This window comes from Bolinopsis microptera, chromosome 8, assembly GCF_026151205.1.
Source record: "Bolinopsis microptera isolate Bmic1 chromosome 8, MBARI_Bmic_1.0, whole genome shotgun sequence".
NCBI lineage: Eukaryota > Metazoa > Ctenophora > Tentaculata > Lobata > Bolinopsidae > Bolinopsis > Bolinopsis microptera.
Genome location: NC_087079.1, coordinates 7,929,990 through 7,953,357, shown reverse-complemented (window position 1 = coordinate 7,953,357; position 23,368 = coordinate 7,929,990). Strand labels below are relative to the sequence as shown.

The 23,368-nt window shown below is 40.0% G+C and overlaps 3 protein-coding genes across 3 annotated transcripts in view; 2 read left to right on the top strand and 1 right to left on the bottom strand.

The window, feature by feature from the left end:
• Positions 1 to 22,068, bottom strand: part of LOC134819453 (dolichyl-diphosphooligosaccharide--protein glycosyltransferase subunit DAD1-like) — a 78,273-nt gene extending 56,205 nt beyond the window's left edge. The window contains exon 1 of the mRNA XM_063829409.1: positions 22,057 to 22,068. The gene's annotated coding sequence lies outside the window, so the exon portion shown is untranslated. The remainder of the gene's footprint in view (positions 1 to 22,056) is intronic.
• On the top strand, positions 3,210 to 6,000 carry LOC134819975 (uncharacterized). Its single transcript, XM_063830138.1, has 4 exons — positions 3,210 to 3,620; positions 4,494 to 4,548; positions 5,298 to 5,410; positions 5,568 to 6,000. The coding sequence occupies exons 1-4, from the start codon at positions 3,235 to 3,237 to the stop codon at positions 5,833 to 5,835; spliced, it is 822 nt and encodes a 273-aa protein (XP_063686208.1). The 5' UTR covers positions 3,210 to 3,234; the 3' UTR covers positions 5,836 to 6,000.
• On the top strand, positions 7,024 to 11,990 carry LOC134820126 (uncharacterized). Its single transcript, XM_063830348.1, has 5 exons — positions 7,024 to 7,583; positions 7,750 to 7,810; positions 8,629 to 8,741; positions 8,955 to 9,252; positions 11,847 to 11,990. Exons 1-5 carry the CDS (start codon positions 7,096 to 7,098, stop codon positions 11,988 to 11,990), a joined length of 1,104 nt encoding a protein of 367 aa, XP_063686418.1. The 5' UTR covers positions 7,024 to 7,095.
• Positions 22,069 to 23,368: the final 1,300 nt, after the last annotated feature.

Sequence of the window (23,368 nt, the reverse complement as noted above, 5' to 3'; positions counted from 1 at the left end):
GGAAATGTAGCTGAAAAACGGATTTTTGCCGAGCGAACAATGACAATACTCACAAATGGGGCTATTGGACTGTTAACTAGAAAGGTCATAAAGACTCATGAGCAACATAGCATTTGTCACAAGATGCAAGATTACTCATTTTGTGTCCAGAAACATCTAAAAAAATGGCCTACCGACAATTGCGCCCGTTTTCCACACCTTAATAGGCCACTATCAGGTTCCAAATCAGTGACGTCAGATTCCCAAAACGACAGTTGCACCCAAGTGCACGTTCAGTTCGACTCCCAAAGTCGCACTTAAATATCTAAGTGTGAACCAAATCATGCAACTTAGGTTAAAATGAGTACTTTAGTCATTTTTAATACACCATAAACTGTTCGTGGAAGACACTCACTACCCAAGATGCTACGTCTAAGCTCTGGCATAAAGCCACAGAACCTCCTGCAACTTGTGGAATGAACTTTCTGTTGGGAGGGAGTAAAATTACAAATTAAATAAATGTGCAAAATCTAAAAATAAAGTTCGGACGAATACTATATTACAGTCCGCCCTGAAGAATGCATATTATATATATAGTAGTGAATATATTCACTATTTCATTGCATATTATCCTCGATAACTCAATTTTTGCTAGGGTAAAAATAATGAACGATCCCGTCCTATCTGTAACATTCTTCGTAGCTTTGCATCTATCGTTATGATCGTACGATTTTTGATTTAATAAAGATAACTTTTATTATAATTGGGGGATTTCAATATCGATTGGGCGCAACTGTCGTATCTGATCGAGCAGTTTTTTAATTGGTTTTGATTCGTCATCTTCTCATGGTAGCTAGATCTAGTTTGGGCGCAACTGTCTGGCAGCCAAAGTCTTCTTCCAAGTAATCGTAATCTGAGGTTCTAGAATTACAGTTCTAATGTTCTAGTATTAGTGCCCCAGATAAGATCTCGAGGCAGCTGTATAGTAATAACAAAAGAGCTAGCCAGTGCAGTAACCACTTGATAAAAACGAGGGAATGACACGCATTATCATACGATGGGAAAATGTTATGCGACTGAAGAACAGAACATGGGGTCATCCTGAAGTGGGAACCAAACCACTGCGGTATTATAGGAAATGAGCTAAATTAAACAGTGGCCAACAGATCTCAATCCAGGGTCAATTATAATTATAAGGTGGGGTACTGGTCAGTGGTCAAGCGACAATCTGGCCCGGATCCAGTGCCGAATTAATTTAGGTCCGGTATTCTTGGTACATATCAAGTTATATTATTATTATATATTATTATTAACAGTCCAATAGCCTATTTGTGAGTATTGTCATTGTTCGCACGGCAAAAATCCATTTTTCAGCCACATTTCCGAAAATAAGCATTTTAAGGTATATATTGCTTCATAAGTTATATATAAATATGGCTATTAGGCACATTTTGGTGGAATGGAATAGTCTCTACCGTGTTTTTGGGCTAAAATACAACAATTCGAGTGACCGTGAAACCCGTGAAAAAGGGTGTGGCCGAAAACACCCCTGTCGCATTTATTACAAAAATGCAATAATGGCTAAATGTTTTAAGCATCATCTAGAGAGGTGATAATCGTCGAGAAATCGCTTTTAACACGAAAAGCTAACGAAATGGCTTTTAGAACAGTTGGGTTCCATTAGAGAGGCTATATCTTTTGGGCTTAATTTCAAAATACTGTGGATTTCCCAGGGGTGTAGGAAGCGGGGGGCAGGGGGGGCCATCGCCCCCCCCCCCCCCCCCCCCCCCCCCATGAAATCTGGCCAAGGGGCCAAAAAGGGCCAACTTTTTAATTTAGGTTTCCAACAATTTTTGGGAAAAAAAAATTTTTCCTGAAATTTTCTAAGTCAAAAATTTTCTATGTCAAAAATTTTCAAAGTTTTCTTGGAAACTACTTTTGTTCATGTTTCATGCTACCCTGATCATTATGAGCCAAAAATATATTTTTTGGTTTTCGAAGTTCGATATACGATTTTGGACTCGAGGGTTTCCCTTTGTAATGTGATCTCGGAAGGCAGGCCTCCCCTTCGCAATACGAGTTCGGAAGCGGGAGCTCTGCTTTCAGAGGTACGTATCGAGAATGACTCGGACCGAAAATTTTCTAAGTCAACAAATTTCAAAGTTTTTCTGGAAACTACTTTTGTTCATGTTTCATGCTACCCTGATCATTCTGAGCCGAAAATATTTTTTTCGGTTTTTGAAGTCCGGACCTACCCTTCGATAAACGATTTTGGACTCGAGGGTTCCCCTTTGTAATGCGATCTCGGAAAGCATGCCTCCCATTCGCAATACGAGCTCGGAAGTGGGAGCTCTGCTTTCAGAGGTACGTATCGAGAATGACTCTGACCGAAAATTTTCTAAGTCAAAATTTTTCAAAGTTTTTCTGGAAATTACTTATGTTCATGTTTCATGCTACCCTGATCATTCTGAGCCAAAAATATATTTTTCGGTTTTTTGAAGTCCATTACTACATTCGGAAGGTTGTGGATGTGATACTGATTGGTTTAATACACTAATTATAGATATTTGGCCCACAGATTTGAAGGAAAATACGCGAATTTGGTCCTCAGATTTAAAGGAAAATGCGCAATTTGACGCGGAGAACGGAAAAAATCGCGATTTGTCGTGATGCCAGGATCTGAAAAATCGCGATTTGTCGCGGCAAACGTGAAAAAATCGCGATACCGCACATGCTGCAATTTCCTTTTGTCCTTACCCTCGAAATTCAGGCTTTGGCGCGATGCGGCAAAAAATTTAGGCTGTGGCGCGAAGCGCCAAAAAATATTTAGAATTTGGCCCCCCCCATGAAGAAAATCATTCCTACACCCCTGGGATTTCCCCTTGCCGTTTGTCTAAGCGGTGCCTTTTCAAATGTACTACTTCTGAAATCAAATGTTGGACAGTTCTTTAGTTCTTACCTCATAACCTTTACCTTATCGGACCTTATTTAGGTAGAAATTACGTGGACGGACATAATTTTCGTCGGACATAATCTATAACCATGAACGGTAAGAGTATATTTTTGAAATCGCATGATAGCCTGACTTTAATTTGGGTGGACATTACGTGAGCGCTAAGTCCTCCAGCGTCCAAGTAATGACCGACCAAATAAAGGAAGATAAGGTGTTACAGAGGTTACGCATAAAATAGGGCAACACAATAGTTAATGAAATTTCTTTGAGCAGGTTTCAAGACAAACAATTGACTTTCAGCAATGACAAGAACCGTACCAACGGTACCATCTACAAAACCTCTGGAATGTTCCTTCAGGGACAAGTTAGACTCCTGGAATACCTTTATTGCTTCCGTCATGATTCAAAAGAACGACGAGGATTTGAATCTCATATTTCATCCAATCACTAAATGCGATGCAATCGAACCTGGATTCGCCGTGATAACGGGTTCCCCGCTGGAGGAATGTGTCTGCATAAGGAACTGTGTCGTGGGGATTAGGACTCCCGAACATTTCATGAGAAGTGTTCTCTCTTCAGAGGTAGCACAGGATTGTGAGGGTATGTACCTGATAGTGACTCCTGCAAAGATTATTAATTGTAAGGGAATCGGTGCAGAAGATCTGACTCGAAAAATTCTCAGCCAAAGGTGATTTTTCAATTAACTTTATCAGTACTACCAAATATACACGGTGGGCCAAAAGTCAGTACCCATATGTTGGCCTTAATAGCTCAATCACTGAGTGCCCAATTGAAATAATTCTTTCTGGTATTACTTACTACCACCACTGGTTCGAGGAATTTGTCAAATCGAAAAATATTCGTGTTCATTTTTTTCAAATGAAGGTTCATTTTTGCATTTATTTGATAGTTTGGATAGTCGGATCAAGCCAAATTTTATTTAATAGTGTTTGGCCATTTAAATTACGTTTGTCCTGAAAAAATAAGAGTTCTAGCTTCTCAGATGACCGAGATATGAAGCATAACGAGTTTGTTCATTACGTGTGATCAGGTAATTGGGTTGAGGCTAGATCCGCATTATGGGAATCGTGTAGAGAGCCCAATTACGGTGCCGTAATTGGGTAATCATTGAGTACCCAATCAAATTTGCTAACGAGATAAACAAATTGCTTGATAACTTCGTCATTTTAAATCCGTTTCGCACCATCTTTTCAGATCATATTCCGGATTAAATGACCTATTGCAATATGTTACAACGGAGTCTCTAACATGTTCACAAACACCAGTATAAGCAATTCGATGTTGATTGGGTGTGGCCCCCAAAAATCGAATTTTCAAATTTTGGTGACGGAATCCTCGAACAAGTAGGTACAGTATGCCATCTGCAAAGCAACAACTCTCAAATATAAAACACGGCGGAGGTACAAGACCCAACGTATGGGTACTGACTTTTGGCCCACCCTGATAAATGATACATCAGTTAATAAATTGCAGGTAAGATCATCTTTATTGATTTTCACTATGATTTGAAGAGGGCAATTAATAACTCCTTTTCTGCCAGGTTTCATCAGAATACCACGCTAGAAATATTTTACATGTGCGCTGACAGCGGAGAGGTTGGTAGTGATACTTCCATTTCCACCACGTGCTAATATTGTTACTTAACAGTTGCCCAACTGCAAAGTTTAATGCTTTATATATTTTTTGAATTCGAACATATTTAATTTAAAGTCAAAAGTGATTCATTGAGACCATTGATGATGGCATTGAAGTAGTCCTGTCATAACTGTAAGTAGAATAATAAAAGGGGTCTTCCAAAAGTTTCAATGGCGCGCGCATTTCTAGATTTTGTAGGATAGTTCGCGCATCACGTGTGTATCCGACCATGTTTTTCACGATTCCTTCAGTGCCTAACCTGGCAACCGCTTGAGCAATACAGCCTCAACTAACTTTATTCTTAAGATCACCATAGCAACCGAACTAATGGCATGCTCTTGGCATCAGCTAGCTTCTAAAGTCATTATTAACCACATTTTATAACAGGTGATGATGGATTCATTTAAGAGCCGTTCATTAATCATTGTTGATTGTTGAAGTACCATATATCTCAAGTATTTTTAAATACAATGGAGCATTCCAATAGAGCACCTTAACCCTTAACCTGGTCTTTAGCATTGGATTGGGCTTCTTATTGACGTAACGATGACGTAAGTGGTCCCTGAAGTTGATACAGACCACAACAATTGAGCAATTAGTAATAAGTGTACCCGTACGACGTACAGGAGATACACACAGTATAATACGTACCTCCTTTATTACAAAGATTCTGGGAACAGGTAACAGGTGTACTGTGAATTTCCTACAGGTGGACGGAGATGAAACAGAGTTTCTGCTAGCAGTTACTCCCTCGGAAGTGAGCGTGATCTCACTCTACCGTACCTGCATCACCAGATCTCTACCCTTTACAAAGATAAGAACGTATGTTTTGATGCCGTCACCAAAATCATACAGATTAAGCAATACCTAAAATATTTAAACATACGATTGACACACTTAGTATGGACACTAAGGGCGGATGATAGTTAATACTTTAATGTAACTTATAACTTGAATATTCCAAAGCTATCCTTTACAGGTATCACAGGGACTCAACCTATCCCAACACAATACTACTGGAGGTTGGCAGGATGAAGGATGGTAACCGAACATATTCCTTCCGTTCTGAGAGGGCGGGAGAATTCATCACAGCTTTAAGAGACCAGATTAAACAAAGCAGACATCAAAAAGTTGACGAATCTGAAGATACACGTGCATTGTCCCGAGTTACTGTGGACTTAATGATTGGATTACTGAAAATTTTTGCGGCGAAATTGTCTTTCACGCCCCAGCAATACGTATCATAATCATAATTACTGGTTTCTGTGTGGTGCATTCTCATAATTCTTCCGGAAAAGCCTGAATTTCACCTAAATTACCGATATATTGGGGTTTAGTATTTCGAAATTTTCGATCGTTTGGAAGCAGAGAATTGTTCAGAATATCGTTTATAGAGTTTTTGTTTGATTGAATCGTTGTATTATGTTTCCATAATTATTGTGAGTTTATAAATTTTTTGATAAGGGGTCGTTCACATATTACGTAATCAATATTTTGGCAATTTTTACCCCCCCCCCTCCGTAATCAACCGTAATCAAGACCAAACCCCCCCCCCCCCCCTATATTACGTAATCAAGGTTTGACCCCCCCCCCCCCCCCCCCCCCCCCCCCCCCCCCCCCCGTAATCAAGACCCAACATCCCTCCTATATTACATGTTAAGCCATTTATTTATTAAAAGCTATCACAACGGATTAATGAATGAAATAATCGCAAAGCACTTACTAAACGAAAATTGGTTTAAAAAACGAAAATTTTGATTACATAATTAACGAAAATTGTCCAATTGGTATTTCGAAAATCGGTAAAAAGTTAAAATTTTGATTACGTAATCAACGACCAAAACCCCCGCCCCCCCCCCCCCCCCCCGTAATCAACCGTAAGCATTTGAAAACCCCTCCCCCTCGGCTGATTACGTAATATGTGAACGACCCCTAACGAGGTCTGATCGTCATCTTTTTACAGCGTTCGATGTCTGTGTGAAGGTAAAATGGTGACATCCTCTGGATCAGGCAGAGGTCGAGTGTTATCGGGATTACTTCGGCCGTAGTAGTTGTACAGCATTGCATTTTTAGCTGAAAATTGGCTGGCACTGCTGCCAATAAAAATTTGTATTTGGTTCTCTTCAAAAATATGAGTCGCTTATTTCCTAAAATACTGATAAATAAAATCCTGATTTAAAAGTGATGAAAGTACTTTGTTCTTTTCAGAAATATGAGTCGCTTATCTACACCCTACTGATATCAAAGTGACGTAAGCTCAGTACAAAGTAGCGGTTTATATTTCTCGAGTTTCTTGTGTCCTATGTTGGTATGTTGTTTATCTTGCCTTGTCGTTATTATTCGTCTCATAAAACAATGTGGGACATATATTGTGGGATAATATTGGAAAGATCTTTAATTAATAATAAACTTTGCTTACATAGTTTATATCATGCAGGACAGCAGATCAATCAAAATAATGACAGAATCACAGAGGATAAAGTTCATTTCAATATAATATACGAGTTATGTTTACAAGAACTTTGCAATGTTTCTTCAACGATTCACTAGACTCCTGGCAAACCTATGTTGCAGCCGTCAAAACTCAAAACATCGAGCAAGACACTTTGTTGCTCAAATTCTGGCCGTTCGATGAAGACAAATCAGGAGGGATACCAAAAACTGAGCTTGAGAGTAATTTTACTTCGTGTAATCAGGATCCCGACACGTGTAATCAGGATCCCGACACGTGTAATCAGGATCCCGACACGTGTAATCAGGATCCCGACACGTGCTCAACGTTGGGGGAATGTGTGCAGGAATGTGTACAGGAATGTGTGTCTATTAGGAACCTTGTAGTGGGGGTTCGGACTCAAGAACATTTCATGGGAAGTGTCCTATCTTCAGAAGTACCACAGAATTGTGAGGGTATGTACCTGATAGCGACTCCTACAAAGATTATTAACTGTAAGGGAGTAGGTGCAGAAGATCTGACTCGAAAAATTCTCAGCCTCAGGTGATATTATCAATTTTTCTATATCCATAACCACACATACCACAGTAAGATCGACTTTATATTGCAGAATGCACGTGCGGACTGCAAGTTAGACCATCTTTGTTGATTCTTAGTCTCAGTTTACTTAGGTCTTTCTTTAGATAATTATTCACTTTATTTCTACCAGGTTACATCAGCAAAATACCACGCTAGACAAGATATTTTACGTGTGTACGGATATTGGTGAGGTGGGTAGTGTTACTTCCCTTTCCTAAAAATTAAAACATTTTCACTTTTAGAGTGTGACCAGTGTTCCATCTGTAAACTTTATAGCAACATCTTTAAAACCGTGCATTATCTTTTATGGTTCTAATAAATATAAGTTAACTGTCTTGGTCGAAATTCATTTATTTAGGACATGTAAATTGAAATAGTGTCAAGAGTAGGATGGTGTTATGATTAGAAAGATTGAGATAGTTCTTGTGGCGCCCGCAATCCCAGATTATGTAGGGTACTTCAATCTCTATGCACTACGTCAACATGTGGATCGGGGCTTGTTTTGTTTATCTGACCTGGCAACCGCTTGGGAAATATAGCCTCAGCTGTCTTTATTCTTAAGATCACCATAGCAACCGAACTAATGGTATGCGCCTGGTTCAGCTAGTGTGACCAGTTCTCCATATTATGTAAACTCCATTTCTATAAAGCATAAATGATCTTTAGTTTTATAAGCTGAGACTCTAGAGTCTAGGCCAGAAGTGATTAAGTTCTAACATGTGCCCAATTTTAAGTAATATTTCATATTAACTATTAAGGGAATTTTAGGGACGACCTCAAGCCTGGTCCAGTGGTCCGTAGTATTAATATAATCAGGCCGACGTCATGATTAAGAAACTCTGGGACGGTCTCCTAAATAATTTAGGTTGATACCGACCACGCAATATCAATCGAGCTACAAACAAATTACCCCCTCCCATTCAGTGCATTCATCTCAAAACTAACACAATATGTTTCACTGCACCACCCCTGTCAGCTAGTCCACATGTGCTATGATAGATATTTACAGGTTGATGTAGATGAAACAGAGTTTCTGCTAGCAGTTACTCCTTCGGAAGTGAGCGTGATCTCACTCTACCGTAGCTGCATCACCAGATCTCTACCTTTTACCAAGATAAGAACGTATGTTTTGATGATATGATACCTTGACGGCTTGACAATTAAGTGATACTTTATTTATGCATAGGATTGAAGCCCAAAGTATAGACATTATAAGGGTTGATTACCAAATTAACATAGATTGTTGATATCAATTGCACTGTAAAAATATGAAGCTCTTTAAGGTAGCTTTTTAGGGTAGAGAATTAGTGATTAACTAAAAGCTATCTCTAACAGGTATCACAGGGACTCAACCTATCCCAACACAATACTATTAGAGGTTGGCAGGATGAAGGATGGTAACCGAACATATTCCTTCCGGTCTGAGAGGGCGGGAGAATTCATCACAGCTTTAAGAGACCAGATTAAGATAATTTCAAATCTTGTTGAGATCAGACGGAACACTATTGCTAGAGATCACACGGTTAACCAGGCACTAGTGAGTGGACTTGATTCAGCGAATATAATGGCCCACTCAGAATGTGTTCAAGCGGACAATTGTTCTCCACAAAGCATTTCTGCATTAGTTCCTCGAGTTCGAGTACGAAAAATTAGGCGCCAATTCTACGAAGTTCGAGTACGAAGACTTAGGCGCCAATTCTACGAAGTTCGAATACGAAGACTTAGGCGCCAATAATTCTGATTCTTGTGAATCTAAGGACGGTTATAACTCAGACAGCTCAGAATTTAACAGTTTTGCAGAATCTATAAGCTACGAACTGCCTCGCGAGAGAAGCATGTCGGACAAATCTGATTATCCATCATATTGCACAGATATTTACCCTTTTGTAAATAACTCATTTAGCTCTAAAGAGTTTTCCCAAGAGAGATTTGAGTCAGGAAGTGAACGACGTTCCTCAGGTCCAGAAACTAATATTATTTACCAGGATGTGGACATTAATCCAAACAGAGAACCGGACAGAAAACTAACGGGGAAGTATTTTGTTCGTAGAAGATCGAGACAATTCTCAAAGCCAACTTTTGTATCGTATATAGTAGGCGGGAGTAAAGCGTTAGAGGCAGTGTGTAGGGACCGGACCAGACATTATTCCGAGCCATGCCAATCTGATATTGAGGGTTCTGGAGTATATTGCACACTTTACGATCCGAAATTGCTGAGATTTACTTCAAAACAACCGGCCAGTAGAAAGGGTGATCCTGTATACGACCTTCTTGACAGAGATTTTGAAACCAAATTGTAAGCAGTGATTAATTGAGATGAATTTAGGGTAATAGTGTGTAATATGTAGATAGTGTAATGATTATAATAAGGCGGTCGTGGGGTCCAGTATGTGACGGTAGTATTTTGGGCATATATTAGTAGACGACAGTTATTGCAGTTTAAGTGCAGAGAGGTCAGTTTAACATATGTTTGGTCAGTACGAGGTTGAGTTATGGAGTGTTTACAGAATACTAGTGTTACAATGTTGCGGCTATCGACAGGATAGTTTGAGATTCCAGGGAAAGGAAGGATTGTTTAGACTATCAGGGGCGAGAGAAAAATACGATTAGCCTTTTGAGATAGGGAGTGCCAGTTTACCCGATCGAGAGGGGGGGTCATTTTGATACCGGGCAGGTTCTGTAGCTAGAACCTGTTAAGGTTAGGTCGTTTAGTTAGGTAGATGGTTATAGTGGTAAGTATAATATTGGCGGCCGTAGAATAGCGGAGCATTCCGTAGTTACTATTATCAGGCTTGGTTGTGGCCGGGGTCAACAATGGTTGGTCCGACACCAGGGGATGTCTTGACAACACTGGGCTCTGGCAGAGCGAGAGTCAGCAATGGTTGACTCAGATAGGTAAAGCTAGACTAAGAGTAGGAGCCCGGGAGAAATAGTCAGCGCTGGTTGACTTAGATAGATAAAGCTAGACTAAGAATAAGAGCCCGGGAGGAATAGTCAGCAATGGTTGACTCAGATAGGTAAAGCTAGACTCAGAATAAGAGCCCGGGAGGAATAGTCAGCAATGGTTGACTTAGATAGATAAGGCTAGACTAAGAGTAAGAGCCCGGGAGGAATAGTCAGCACTGGTTGACTCAGATAGGTAAAGCTAAAATAAGAATAAGAGCCCGGGAGGAATAGTCAGCACTGGTTGACTCAGACAGATAAGGCTAGACTAAGAGTAAGAGCCCGGGAGGAATAGTCAGCAATGGTTGACTCAGATAGGTAAAGCTAGATTAAGGGTAGGATTAACGGCAGGAAGTGTGTTGCGTAATATTTGAGGCAGTATGAATCGGAGTAATTAGGAATTTGTTGCATAGTATTTGAGGCAATATGAGTCTAAGTGACTAAGCGTTGGTTGAGCAAATATTCGATTATTCATTGTTCAGTTAAGTACCTTGGGCACCTTTATTGTTTGCATTCTCACCCTATTCGATAGAGGGTCATGGTTGATACCGGAATAGTATAAGGGACCAGGACCAGTTATGGTTGGGGCCTGGTGAGCACGGATGGAACGTGTCGTTAGAGGTTTAGAATCGACAGTGGTTGTTTCAGGGTACCTAGATTAGGCACGGTCAAGGCGAGTTGACCGTGCTATCCGTGTTTTATGTTGCAGCACTAGATCGCTGGGCGTTTATGGGCGATACGAGTCTGGTTAATTAGGATTTGAAGTAGAGGTTGTCGAATTATTCATTGTGTTGTTTCATAGTTTAATTTTGTTTACCCTTTATTATCACGCTCGTTTCCATTGTCCAAACCCTTAATTAAATGCAAATAAACTTCGAACCGGGAAGCAAGTGTCCACTGCTTACAAATGGCGCGAACGGTAGGATCCTATTTTATTACAGGATAGTTTGTTTTGTATTTCAATTAAGGTAATGGAGACTATTTAGTGTGTGAGAGTGAGTCGACAGAGGTCAGGAGTATTTGTAAATATGTACGTAAACGTAATATTATACAGTGTTGTCAGTTACCATTGTTAGACTAGTGCAGTGTAAGAGCAGCAGCAGTAAAGGAATGCTCGGTGAAGTGTTCAGAGATAACCGGGTCTTATTTTAAGTTTTAAGACGGCAGACTTGACATACTTTCAGCCACCAGAGCCTCAGTGGGAGTGGCTGCCTGCTGAACCGTTCTGTAGTGTGTCAGACTTGTTTTCTTTTAGTAGCGCTACGTATTGTGATATCATAAAAGAGAGCGAGAGGGGGAGTTTGGAGTGGGCTGGCGAAATTGTGCGACCAACACTTCAGGATAGAGGAAGAGATAGAGGAAGAGATAGAGGAAGAGATAGAGAAAGAGATAGAGGAAGAGATAGAGGAAGAGATATTATATAAATAAGACCCGGGTGATGCTAGCATTGGAGGTTGAGGAGAGGTTATTCAGAGAGTGGTGACGTCACTTGTAGGGAATTAGAGCGGTGTATTATTTGAAAACTTGAAACGTTTTGAAGGGGTTTTGAAATTTGAGGGGTGCCGGGGCATGGTATTTTCTATGATGAAAGAAATTAGGACTACTTTTCTGTGAAAAGAGTGGTGGATTGACTGTCCGAATATTTGAATTTGAGGAACTGACTGAGATTAAGTCATGGAGTGACGGTGTGAGACACTGATTTATCAATTAGAGTAAAAACCGAGCAATAGAGAGCTGATAAGCGAGAGCTTTAATTATTACATTTGACCTGTATACTTGGTATTTTAATTATTACATTTTAATTCGTACACTGTTAAAGAGCGGGATAATATTTGCATCGTAAGTAGTACAGTGTTGAAGAGAGAGACAGTGTTTGTATTTTAATTAGTACATTGTTGAAGAGAGAGAGACAGTGTTTGTATTTTAATTAGTACATTGTTGAAGAGGGAGACAGTGTTTGTATTTTAATTAGTACATTATTGAAGAGAGAGACAGTGTTTGTATTTTAATTAGTACATTGTTGAAGAGAGAGACAGGGTTTGTATTTTAATTAGTACATTGTTGAAGAGAGAGACAGTGTTTGTATTTTAATTAGTACATTGTTGAAGAGAGAGACAGTGTTTGTATTTTAATTAGTACATTGTTGAAGAGAGAGACAGTGTTTGTATTTTATTTTAATACTTTCAACACTACTATATAACAAATAATTTGAGTAAGAAAGTCATGGAAGCGGCACTGAGAGAGGAATTGGCAGAACTAAAGATAGCTAATGAGGTAATGATGAGAGCGCAGCAGGAGGCTGAGCTAGTAAACGAAGAGTTAAGGACTCAATATGATGAATTGAGGCAGCAGGGAGCACAGCTAAGAAGAGATGGATTCAGAGAGGGTAAGTTAGAAGCTATGCAGGAGAATGAGACCGAAAAGAGGAGAATCAGAGAAGCGAACAGAGCAGCGGGTAAGAAATACCCATTAATGAAACCTCGGATGTTTGTGCTGGGGAAACACAGCTTTAGAACCTTCCTGAGCGGGTTTAAAATATTCGCCAAAGCTGCGGACATCTTGGATGAAGACTTGGTGGACATGATCATGACGTACTTGGACCCCAAGGCACAGAGGAGAGTGGAGACCCTACGATTAACCCGGGACGAGAAGAGAAATGTAGAGGCGAGTTTGGAGAGGAGGACAGAGGTGCTATGTGATGTGCATTCAAAGGCGGGTGCAGGAAGAGACTTCTTGAGATGCGTCAGAAAGAGGAAGAGACAATTTCGGATTTTACAGCTAGAGTCACTGACATGGCGGATGCGGCATATGCACCGGGGGAGGAGGAGATCAAGAAGACCATCAGGCTAGATGTATTTACAGCTGGGGTATTAAAGGATGAAATCGGGATCGAGTTAATCAAGTCACGAGTGCAAGATTTTGAGGCCGCGCTAAAGAGGGCAGTTAAGTTGGATGGGATCCTGGCGAGTCGTAGCCCTAAACCAGGGAAGAATGAGGAGGAACTTTTGTTCCAAATCGAGGAGGATATAGAGATGGATGAGGGAGTGATAAACCGAGTGATGGAAGAGAACCGGCCGAGAAGAGACATCGGTGCTTGTTACACCTGTGGACAGCATGGACATTTCGCAAAGGAATGTAGAAAGCCCCCTACTTGTTATGGATGCGGGAGACAGGGTCATGTTGCAATGGATTGTACGCAAGGACACGGTGGCCGAGGAGGTCTTCAAAGAGGGCAAGATCCTCTTGTACAGAAAGCTATGGACGAAAGAAATTTATCATTGGTAGCAGGTAGAAGAACTGATAAGACATGGGAGGAGACCAACCACCTTTGTCGACAGAGGGGATGGATTACTTGAAGTGGAAACGTGAAGTCGGCATCTGGGAGTTGGGAACTTCGATAGCAGCTGCTAAGCAGGCTGCAGTGTGTGTCTTGAGAATCCAGGATTTCAAGGCAAGAGATTTTGCAACACGCTTAGAGTATATTTATATGTATACTCAGAGTATATTTCTAGGTATTGATGATCTAGAAAAGTTTGTTAGACCGGAACAAATGCAAATGACAGAATATATCGCTGAGTCCAAGAGACGATTGAACCGGATCGGAGAGTTGTTTAATGACAAGAAAGAAATTTATCATGAGGGTACGTTGGCATACAGGTTGTTAACTCAGGCCACCTGACCAAAGATCAACAGATATTGATCAAAGCTGCAATGGGGACTCAAGAGTTGACAAGTAAAGCAATTGAGGAATGTTTGAAGAGGTGTTTCGGTGACGCTGTTTTCTGTCGTAGATCCAGAATGGAGTTAGACACAGTGAAGATGAAGGTAAAACCTGGATCGGATGTGCATTACCATAGGGGTCAGTTTGATGAAAAGGATACTGATATCAGTGGTGATAACGAAGAATATACATTCTATCAAGGATACAATAATCGAGGACAAGGATGAAGGAAATCGTTCTCTTCTGGCGGTTATAACAATTACTCCAATGGCAGAGGGAGATCTGGAAATTACAGCAGACCATGGGAAAGAGACAAACAGCTCAATTCAAAAGAAAGGAATAACTCAGACTACAAAGATGAGTTAAATGCTATCAGTCACAAAACAGGCGAGGTAGCAAGATGTTCAATTTGTGATTCAAATAAGCATTTCCGGGCAGATTGTCAACATAATCCCAATGTTAATGATGTTCGAAAGAAGGATTCGGGCTCAGTGTGTGTGTATCAGTCGTGCAGGAATGGTAAAGAATCAAACAAAATTGACAAAGACTACTGTGAGACAGTGCTGTTAGTCAATGAGACATTGAACAAGGTGTTGATTGACACTGGGACAACCAGTTCTATGTGTGGTGGTGATGTTTGGTTGAACACATTCTTAGAGTCAATGCCTGAAGAGTTGAAGAAAAAGGTCAGCGAAGTCGAGAGAAACTTGAGTTTTCGTTTGGAGACGGACGCGCGGTTGAATCTATCAAATGTGTCATGTTACCCGTCAAGTTGTGTAACAGAGATTTCATGTTAGAAACATTTGTGGTTCCAGAAGAATTACCATTTTTGTTTTCTAGATGTAGCATGAAGCAACTGGGGGTATCATTAGACATAGAGAATGATCAGATTATGATTGGCGGAGAACGGCAACAACTGAAAGTGACCAAATCAGGTCATTATGTGGCAGATATCATGTTATGGGAAAATATGAAATCAGAGAAATATACCATTGAACAAACTGGTAGGGAAGAGAGTGTAAGGAAAGAGGAGATTGTTGATAGTGATAGTGACAGTGAAGATGAATTCTGTCCGAATGAATCAGAGAAAGTAGGCAATGAACCATCAGCAGAAGGAGTGGAAGTTTCGAGTGGAACTGAAACTTCAATAGAAGAATCTGGTAATGTAGAGACCAGTAGTGAACAAGTGAGAAAGTGTCGGTGATGAAAATAGAGACACAAGTGAGCCTGATGAATTTCAGAGTGCTTCTTCGTCTGATGATAATCAAGACTGGGTAGATGTTGTAGTCAAGAGGAACAAGGTATTAGACTTTAAGAGTGAGGTTGTCATTAGGTATGAGTCAGCAGATCATAACAACGATGTGTGGCAGAGAGCAAGTGTAATTGGACCTGGATGGAAAGAAAATTCTGTAAGGAAGGAAGACATCAACGTCTGGAACTTGGTGAAAGAACCAGAAGGTACAACAATTCAATTGCGTCTCAGTGAGTGTCAAGTGCAGAAAAAATCACATGATTCTCTAGACACAGAGTATAGTATTGATACTGTGATGATACCAAAGGAGAGATATGGTGAGGTGTGATGTGTAATCAGTTTATCATTTTGTGGAGGCACAGAGTGGTCGGAGTCGAGTACTGATAAATGGAGACACAGAGGGGTCGGAGACGAGAGCTGATAAATGGAGACACAGAGGATCGGAGACGAGTACTGATCAATGGAGACACAGAGGGGTCGGAGACGAGTACTGATAAATGGAAACAAAGAGTGGTCGGGGACGAGTTACGGGAGAATGCGGATAGGCTGGAAGGAGATACAAAGTCAGGATGAGTCACAAAATCTATATAACAGTCAGAATGAGTCATAAGATTTATATAACAGTAGTTATATCGAAATAACAGTGCAATATCATTGATCACAAAAATCAGATAAATCAGAAATTACTTGGAACTGAAAGAACTGTCGATATTGAAATGAAAAGTAAAACAAAGTTTGACAAATAACTATCGGAGAGTATTACCCAACAGGGGCGGCGAGGAGAAGATGATTAACATACCTGGAGTACAAGAGAGACAGTGAAACTAAACCCACGAACTGAGACGCTATACATCATTTGGTATTCTGAACAGAGATAGAGAGAGAGAGATTCAGAGGAAGATAGTCTGGGCGAGGAGTGGAGACATAGAACGAGAGCCAGAAAAAGATATGTCGTACAACGAACGGAGACTCGAGACCGGATCCAGATGAGGATGTTCGGAACGGAGAACGAGACGGAATTAACAAAAGACAAAAGACAAGATAGACAAATGAAGTAAGCTGTTAAGTTTGATGAAACTTTATTAAATTATTATAGTGGGGCTTTAAATGCTCTCCATGGTATTTCGGAAGGTTGAGGAAGAGCAGAAAAAGGGTTTTAGAAAGTGTGTTTTAGTATACCAGTATAGTAAAGCTTTAAGAAAGATCAAATTTTCATGATCGGGCAAGATTTTTACGAGATTTTCCATTCAGTTAGTGTACCAGCAGTATGATAGAGTTCTAAAAAAGATTAGATTTTGTAAAGTTGTGTAAGCTGTGATCGGGCAAGAGATATGGTCTATAGTAAGAGATTTTCCATTAAATTATTGTACCAGTATGGTAAGGTTCTAAGAAAGAACATATTTTGTAAAGTTGTGTAAGCCGTGACCGGGCAAGAGATATGGTCTATAGTAAGAGATTTTCCATTAAATTATTGTACCAGTATAGTAAGGTTCTAAGAAAGAACATATTTTGTAAAGTTGTGTAAGCAGTGATTAATTGAGATGAATTTAGGGTAATAGTGTGTAATATGTAGATAGTGTAATGATTATAATAAGGCGGTCGTGGGGTCCAGTATGTGACGGTAGTATTTTGGGCATATATTAGTAGACGACAGTTATTGCAGTTTAAGTGCAGAGAGGTCAGTTTAACATATGTTTGGTCAGTACGAGGTTGAGTTATGGAGTGTTTACAGAATACTAGTGTTACAATGTTGCGGCTATCGACAGGATAGTTTGAGATTCCAGGGAAAGGAAGGATTGTTTAGACTATCAGGGGCGAGAGAAAAATACGATTAGCCTTTTGAGATAGGGAGTGCCAGTTTACCCGATCGAGAGGGGGGGTCATTTTGATACCGGGCAGGTTCTGTAGCTAGAACCTGTTAAGGTTAGGTCGTTTAGTTAGGTAGATGGTTATAGTGGTAAGTATAATATTGGCGGCCGTAGAATAGCGGAGCATTCCGTAGTTACTATTATCAGGCTTGGTTGTGGCCGGGGTCAACAATGGTTGGTCCGACACCAGGGGATGTCTTTGTTAATGATGATATTATATAATTAAGTACATCATTATTCATTAAATACCATACTAACATAATTTAATCCATTCTAGGAAAATGATGTGATCTTGGAGGCTATTCGTCTACTCGACGTTGGTGGTTGCTCTACGGTGTACCAGTGCTGCTAGCCACGCCAGTTGCTGTTGTATGTTGGTGGACTTGTGTTAGGAGTCGTGTTCTTCAGTGTGTACTATCGGTGAGAAGATAGATTACAGTGTACGGTCGGTGTGACCAGTGTGTACTATCGGTGCGAAGATAGATTACAGTATACGGTCGGTGTGACCAGTGTGGACTATCGGTGAATATAAGTCAATTGGATTGTACTTAAGATAGATTCCAGTACGAAGAACTCAACAGAAGAACTCAACAGATCTCAACAGAAGACAAGTGATAGTGTCGGTGTATTGTAGTAGAGAAGTTACATTGATTGATAGTGATTTGGATACTTTATATAATTGAAGTGATTGAGTTATTATATATTGAATTACTATTTACCTTTGTTAGTCATTGCAGTGAGAGTGCGTAGTGGAGTGTGTTATTTTGTAAAGCAATTGACTAGGAAAGATTCACGTAGTACAATATTGTGTATTATCTCATTATCAGTGTTCAAGTAGATAGTATTGTGTATTATCTAAATTTACTTATTCCAGTTTTATAATATCGTGTTTATCTTATTATCAGTCTTGACAACACTGGGCTCTGGCAGAGCGAGAGTCAGCAATGGTTGACTCAGATAGGTAAAGCTAGACTAAGAGTAGGAGCCCGGGAGAAATAGTCAGCGCTGGTTGACTTAGATAGATAAAGCTAGACTAAGAATAAGAGCCCGGGAGGAATAGTCAGCAATGGTTGACTCAGATAGGTAAAGCTAGACTCAGAATAAGAGCCCGGGAGGAATAGTCAGCAATGGTTGACTTAGATAGATAAGGCTAGACTAAGAGTAAGAGCCCGGGAGGAATAGTCAGCACTGGTTGACTCAGATAGGTAAAGCTAAAATAAGAATAAGAGCCCGGGAGGAATAGTCAGCACTGGTTGACTCAGACAGATAAGGCTAGACTAAGAGTAAGAGCCCGGGAGGAATAGTCAGCAATGGTTGACTCAGATAGGTAAAGCTAGATTAAGGGTAGGATTAACGGCAGGAAGTGTGTTGCGTAATATTTGAGGCAGTATGAATCGGAGTAATTAGGAATTTGTTGCATAGTATTTGAGGCAATATGAGTCTAAGTGACTAAGCGTTGGTTGAGCAAATATTCGATTGCCTTATCTGTCTGAGTCAACCAGTGCTGACTATTCCTCCCGGGCTCTTACTCTTAGTCTAGCCTTATCTATCTAAGTCAACCATTGCTGACTATTCCTCCCGGGCTCTTACTCTTAGTCTAGCCTTATCTATCTAAGTCAACCATTGCTGACTATTCCTCCCGGGCTCTTATTCTGAGTCTAGCTTTACCTATCTGAGTCAACCATTGCTGACTATTCCTCCCGGGCTCTTATTCTTAGTCTAGCTTTATCTATCTAAGTCAACCAGCGCTGACTATTTCTCCCGGGCTCCTACTCTTAGTCTAGCTTTACCTATCTGAGTCAACCATTGCTGACTCTCGCTCTGCCAGAGCCCAGTGTTGTCAAGACATCCCCTGGTGTCGGACCAACCATTGTTGACCCCGGCCACAACCAAGCCTGATAATAGTAACTACGGAATGCTCCGCTATTCTACGGCCGCCAATATTATACTTACCACTATAACCATCTACCTAACTAAACGACCTAACCTTAACAGGTTCTAGCTACAGAACCTGCCCGGTATCAAAATGACCCCCCCTCTCGATCGGGTAAACTGGCACTCCCTATCTCAAAAGGCTAATCGTATTTTTCTCTCGCCCCTGATAGTCTAAACAATCCTTCCTTTCCCTGGAATCTCAAACTATCCTGTCGATAGCCGCAACATTGTAACACTAGTATTCTGTAAACACTCCATAACTCAACCTCGTACTGACCAAACATATGTTAAACTGACCTCTCTGCACTTAAACTGCAATAACTGTCGTCTACTAATATATGCCCAAAATACTACCGTCACATACTGGACCCCACGACCGCCTTATTATAATCATTACACTATCTACATATTACACACTATTACCCTAAATTCATCTCAATTAATCACTGCTTACACAACTTTACAAAATATGTAAGGCTAGACTAAGAGTAAGAGCCCGGGAGGAATAGTCAGCAATGGTTGACTCAGATAGGTAAAGCTAGATTAAGGGTAGGATTAACGGCAGGAAGTGTGTTGCGTAATATTTGAGGCAGTATGAATCGGAGTAATTAGGAATTTGTTGCATAGTATTTGAGGCAATATGAGTCTAAGTGACTAAGCGTTGGTTGAGCAAATATTCGATTATTCATTGTTCAGTTAAGTACCTTGGGCACCTTTATTATACCCCTTGTTTGCATTCTCACCCTATTCGATAGAGGGTCATGGTTGATACCGGACTAGTATAAGGGACCAGGACCAGTTATGGTTGGGGCCTGGTGAGCACGGATGGAACGTGTCGTTAGAGGTTTAGAATCGACAGTGGTTGTTTCAGGGCACCTAGATTAGGCACGGTCAAGGCGAGTTGACCGTGCTATCCGTGTTTTATGTTGCAGCACTAGATCGCTGGGCGTTTATGGGCGATACGAGTCTGGTTAATTAGGATTTGAAGTAGAGGTTGTCGAATTATTCATTGTGTTGTTTCATAGTTTAATTTTGTTTACCCTTTATTATCACGCTCGTTTCCATTGTCCAAACCCTTAATTAAATGCAAATAAACTTCGAACCGGGAAGCAAGTGTCCACTGCTTACAAAATGAGGAAATTTTTTGCATAGTTATAATTTTTCGAGAATCAGTACGGATTCCGACCAGGAAGATCATGTGAGCACGCACTTCTCAATGCTCAGAGCTCTATTCTGCATTCTCTAAATAAGAACCAAATAGCACTTTTATTACTTTTAGACTATAGCAAGGCATTTGACGTCCTAGATCACGCGACATTACTCAGGAAACTTGAGCATTACGGTATTCGTGGCATTGCGTTGAAATGGTTCGAGTCATACCTCAGTGGTCGCAGTCAATTTGTTTCCCTAAACGGCTCCAATTCATCATTAGAATCTATGATATACGGTGTTCCACAAGGGAGCATATTAGGCCCCCTGCTCTTTGTCATATATATCAATGACTTACCAGGAATCAGTAACCTAGCTAAATTTATATTATACGCAGACGACGCAAACATTATTATCACCGGATCAAATGTACAAGACATTATATCCAAAGTAAACCACCTCACTGACGTGTTGATAAAATGGGTTAACTCGAACGGCCTAGCTCTTAATCTGAAGAAGACTTGCTATATGGTATTTTCAAAAAGACGGGTAGATCTATCGTCTCTACAAGTAAGTATCGACAACTCTCCTATAGAACGCAAAACGGAGGCCAGGTTTTTAGGAGTTATCGTCGACGACAAACTAAAATGGGCCAGCCACATCCGAGCCGTCAAAACAAAAATGTCACGGTTTATAGGTATTATGTTCAAAATAAAACGCAAATTACCAATCAAAGCACGCTTACAGATCTTCCAAAGTTTTGTACAATCTCACTTAAATTTCTGTTCACTAGTTTGGGGCTTTGCTGCAAAATCCCATATTGAATCACTGTTCACTAAACAAAAGCAGGGAATACGAGCAGTTATGCCGGGCTATGCGAATTACTATTGCAAGGACGGTAAGCTTCCGGATCATACTAAAACTACGTTTAAAGAGTACGAAATATTATCTGTACACGGGGTCATCATAAAAAATGCTCTGACTCTGATGCACAAGATAACTTACATGCCTGGCCTTCTGCCGTCGTCGATAAAAGACTTATTTCCTCCCGATATACCAAAGTATGGCACGTCTTATGACGACAATATCGACTGGCTAACAACGTACTCTCAACCAGATCTACGCGCTAGTGTTCTGTATAAAGGTCCTATATTAGCTATTACCGAGCACAACATTAGTCGCATAACTTGCCCATCTAGCATTTTCTCAATAAGCATATATAAGAAATCAGCGAAGCGTGTAATGATAGAACTACAAAGCTCAGGAAACGATGAAGAATGGCCACCTTTTCTGTTACATAATTTACCCGGGCTACGTAAATCGACAAGATCAGGCACACAACAAATTAACTACCGAGAATAAACTAAGGAATAAATAAAACCAGACGGTTAGCACACTAGTCACTATCAACCATATGCCACTTTTTTCACTGCCCATTCACTGTCATATTAATAGCATCATATAGATAGCGCTAGCAGGTGCTGATAAGACATGGGCTCAGTTATTCTTTTTTGTTTTAACCTCAAGTAGCTTATAAAACAGTGCGTGTGATCATCTGTCGTATCAAATCAAATTATTTGTCACTATATGTTAATAAATCATGATATACAAGTTTTAATTTTTAAAGTTTCTGTTTTTGTTTTTAATGAATAGACGTAATCAACATTTTCAATTTTCATATTCACGCATATTAAATAAAATTATATTGTTATGTATTATATTATTTTGTAAACATTGGCCGGGTACCAAAAACCGGTCCCCAAACAAACATTTCCTATAAAAATTTCGTCTTCATGATTTGTTCTGCCAATAGTTTTGCCAATTCCCAATTTTATATTAACTAAATAAAGTATGAACAAATATAAGCATGATTTTAACCGATTATGATTTCTATTGCGATTGTTTAAAATGATGTCCACTTAAAATGTGTACCGTTCAATTAAACACCAATTGCCAGTTCGTTTGAAATTGATGCTAATAATTGTTTGTGTCACTCTCAAAAATTCCATATTTGGTAAAAAAAATAGCATTATCTTATCTGTTCACAATTTTCAGTTCCGAGTAAAAAAGCGTTTATCCACTTGGTGACTTGCATAATATAAGAAATATGTATATTGCAATATAAGAAACTGTTCAAAGGTTTGAATTGAGTTTAAAAATTGGCTAAAAAGTATTACTACGAGTACGACCCCTGTACCTTCTGGATGACCTGATTAAGGGGTCGTTCACATATTACATAATCATTTTTTGGAACATTTTTACCCCCCCCCCCTCTCCGTAATCAGTTTACCACGTAGCTATTGTGTCAAAATTACACTATAGCCATAGACGTATAGCGTAATCATTCGGAAACCCCCCCTCAGCTGATTACGTAATAATGATCACTCTACGGGGAACTATTACATGACTAATTTTAACACGGCTTCTATGTGGCTTTGACGGACAAACCAAGCCCCTAACCTTGCCCAATCAACTACCAAAACGCTAATTTAACGAGAATTTTGACGAGAAATATAACGAGAAATATGGTCATGTCATATAAGGTGATCGAAACATTTTTCGCCAATAACTCGATAAGAAAGCATTTCAGCCGGAGCCCCATGTCATGTGAAGTGATTGAGCACGACTAGATGTTCCAACTATCAAAGACAACAAGCATAACAAGCATAACAAGCATAACAAGCATAACAAGTATGATGCAGGTAAAATTTTGTAGGTTTATAACCTACCAGAGTTGAACTCGTCGACGATCCTGTTCGAAACAAATATTTTACGAGTATCACCCGTTAAGTAAAATTTAACAAGATTTTCGTGCGTGCATTACGCATGTTGATTCCTCGAGCTTGGTATTCTTCGGCCTTCTTTGCTTTTAGTTAGTGAT

Coding starts and splice junctions, on each gene's coding strand:
- LOC134819975 (XM_063830138.1), top strand. CDS start 3,235: ATGACAAGAACCGTACCAACGGTACCATCTACAAAACCTCTGGAATGT. Junction 3,621..4,493: donor CGAAAAATTCTCAGCCAAAG/GTGATTTTTCAA, acceptor CTTTTCTGCCAG/GTTTCATCAGAATACCACGC. Junction 5,411..5,567: donor CCCTTTACAAAGATAAGAAC/GTATGTTTTGAT, acceptor TATCCTTTACAG/GTATCACAGGGACTCAACCT.
- LOC134820126 (XM_063830348.1), top strand. CDS start 7,096: ATGTTTACAAGAACTTTGCAATGTTTCTTCAACGATTCACTAGACTCC. Junction 7,811..8,628: donor TGTGTACGGATATTGGTGAG/GTGGGTAGTGTT, acceptor AGATATTTACAG/GTTGATGTAGATGAAACAGA. Junction 9,253..11,846: donor TTTCTGCATTAGTTCCTCGA/GTTCGAGTACGA, acceptor ATATCATAAAAG/AGAGCGAGAGGGGGAGTTTG.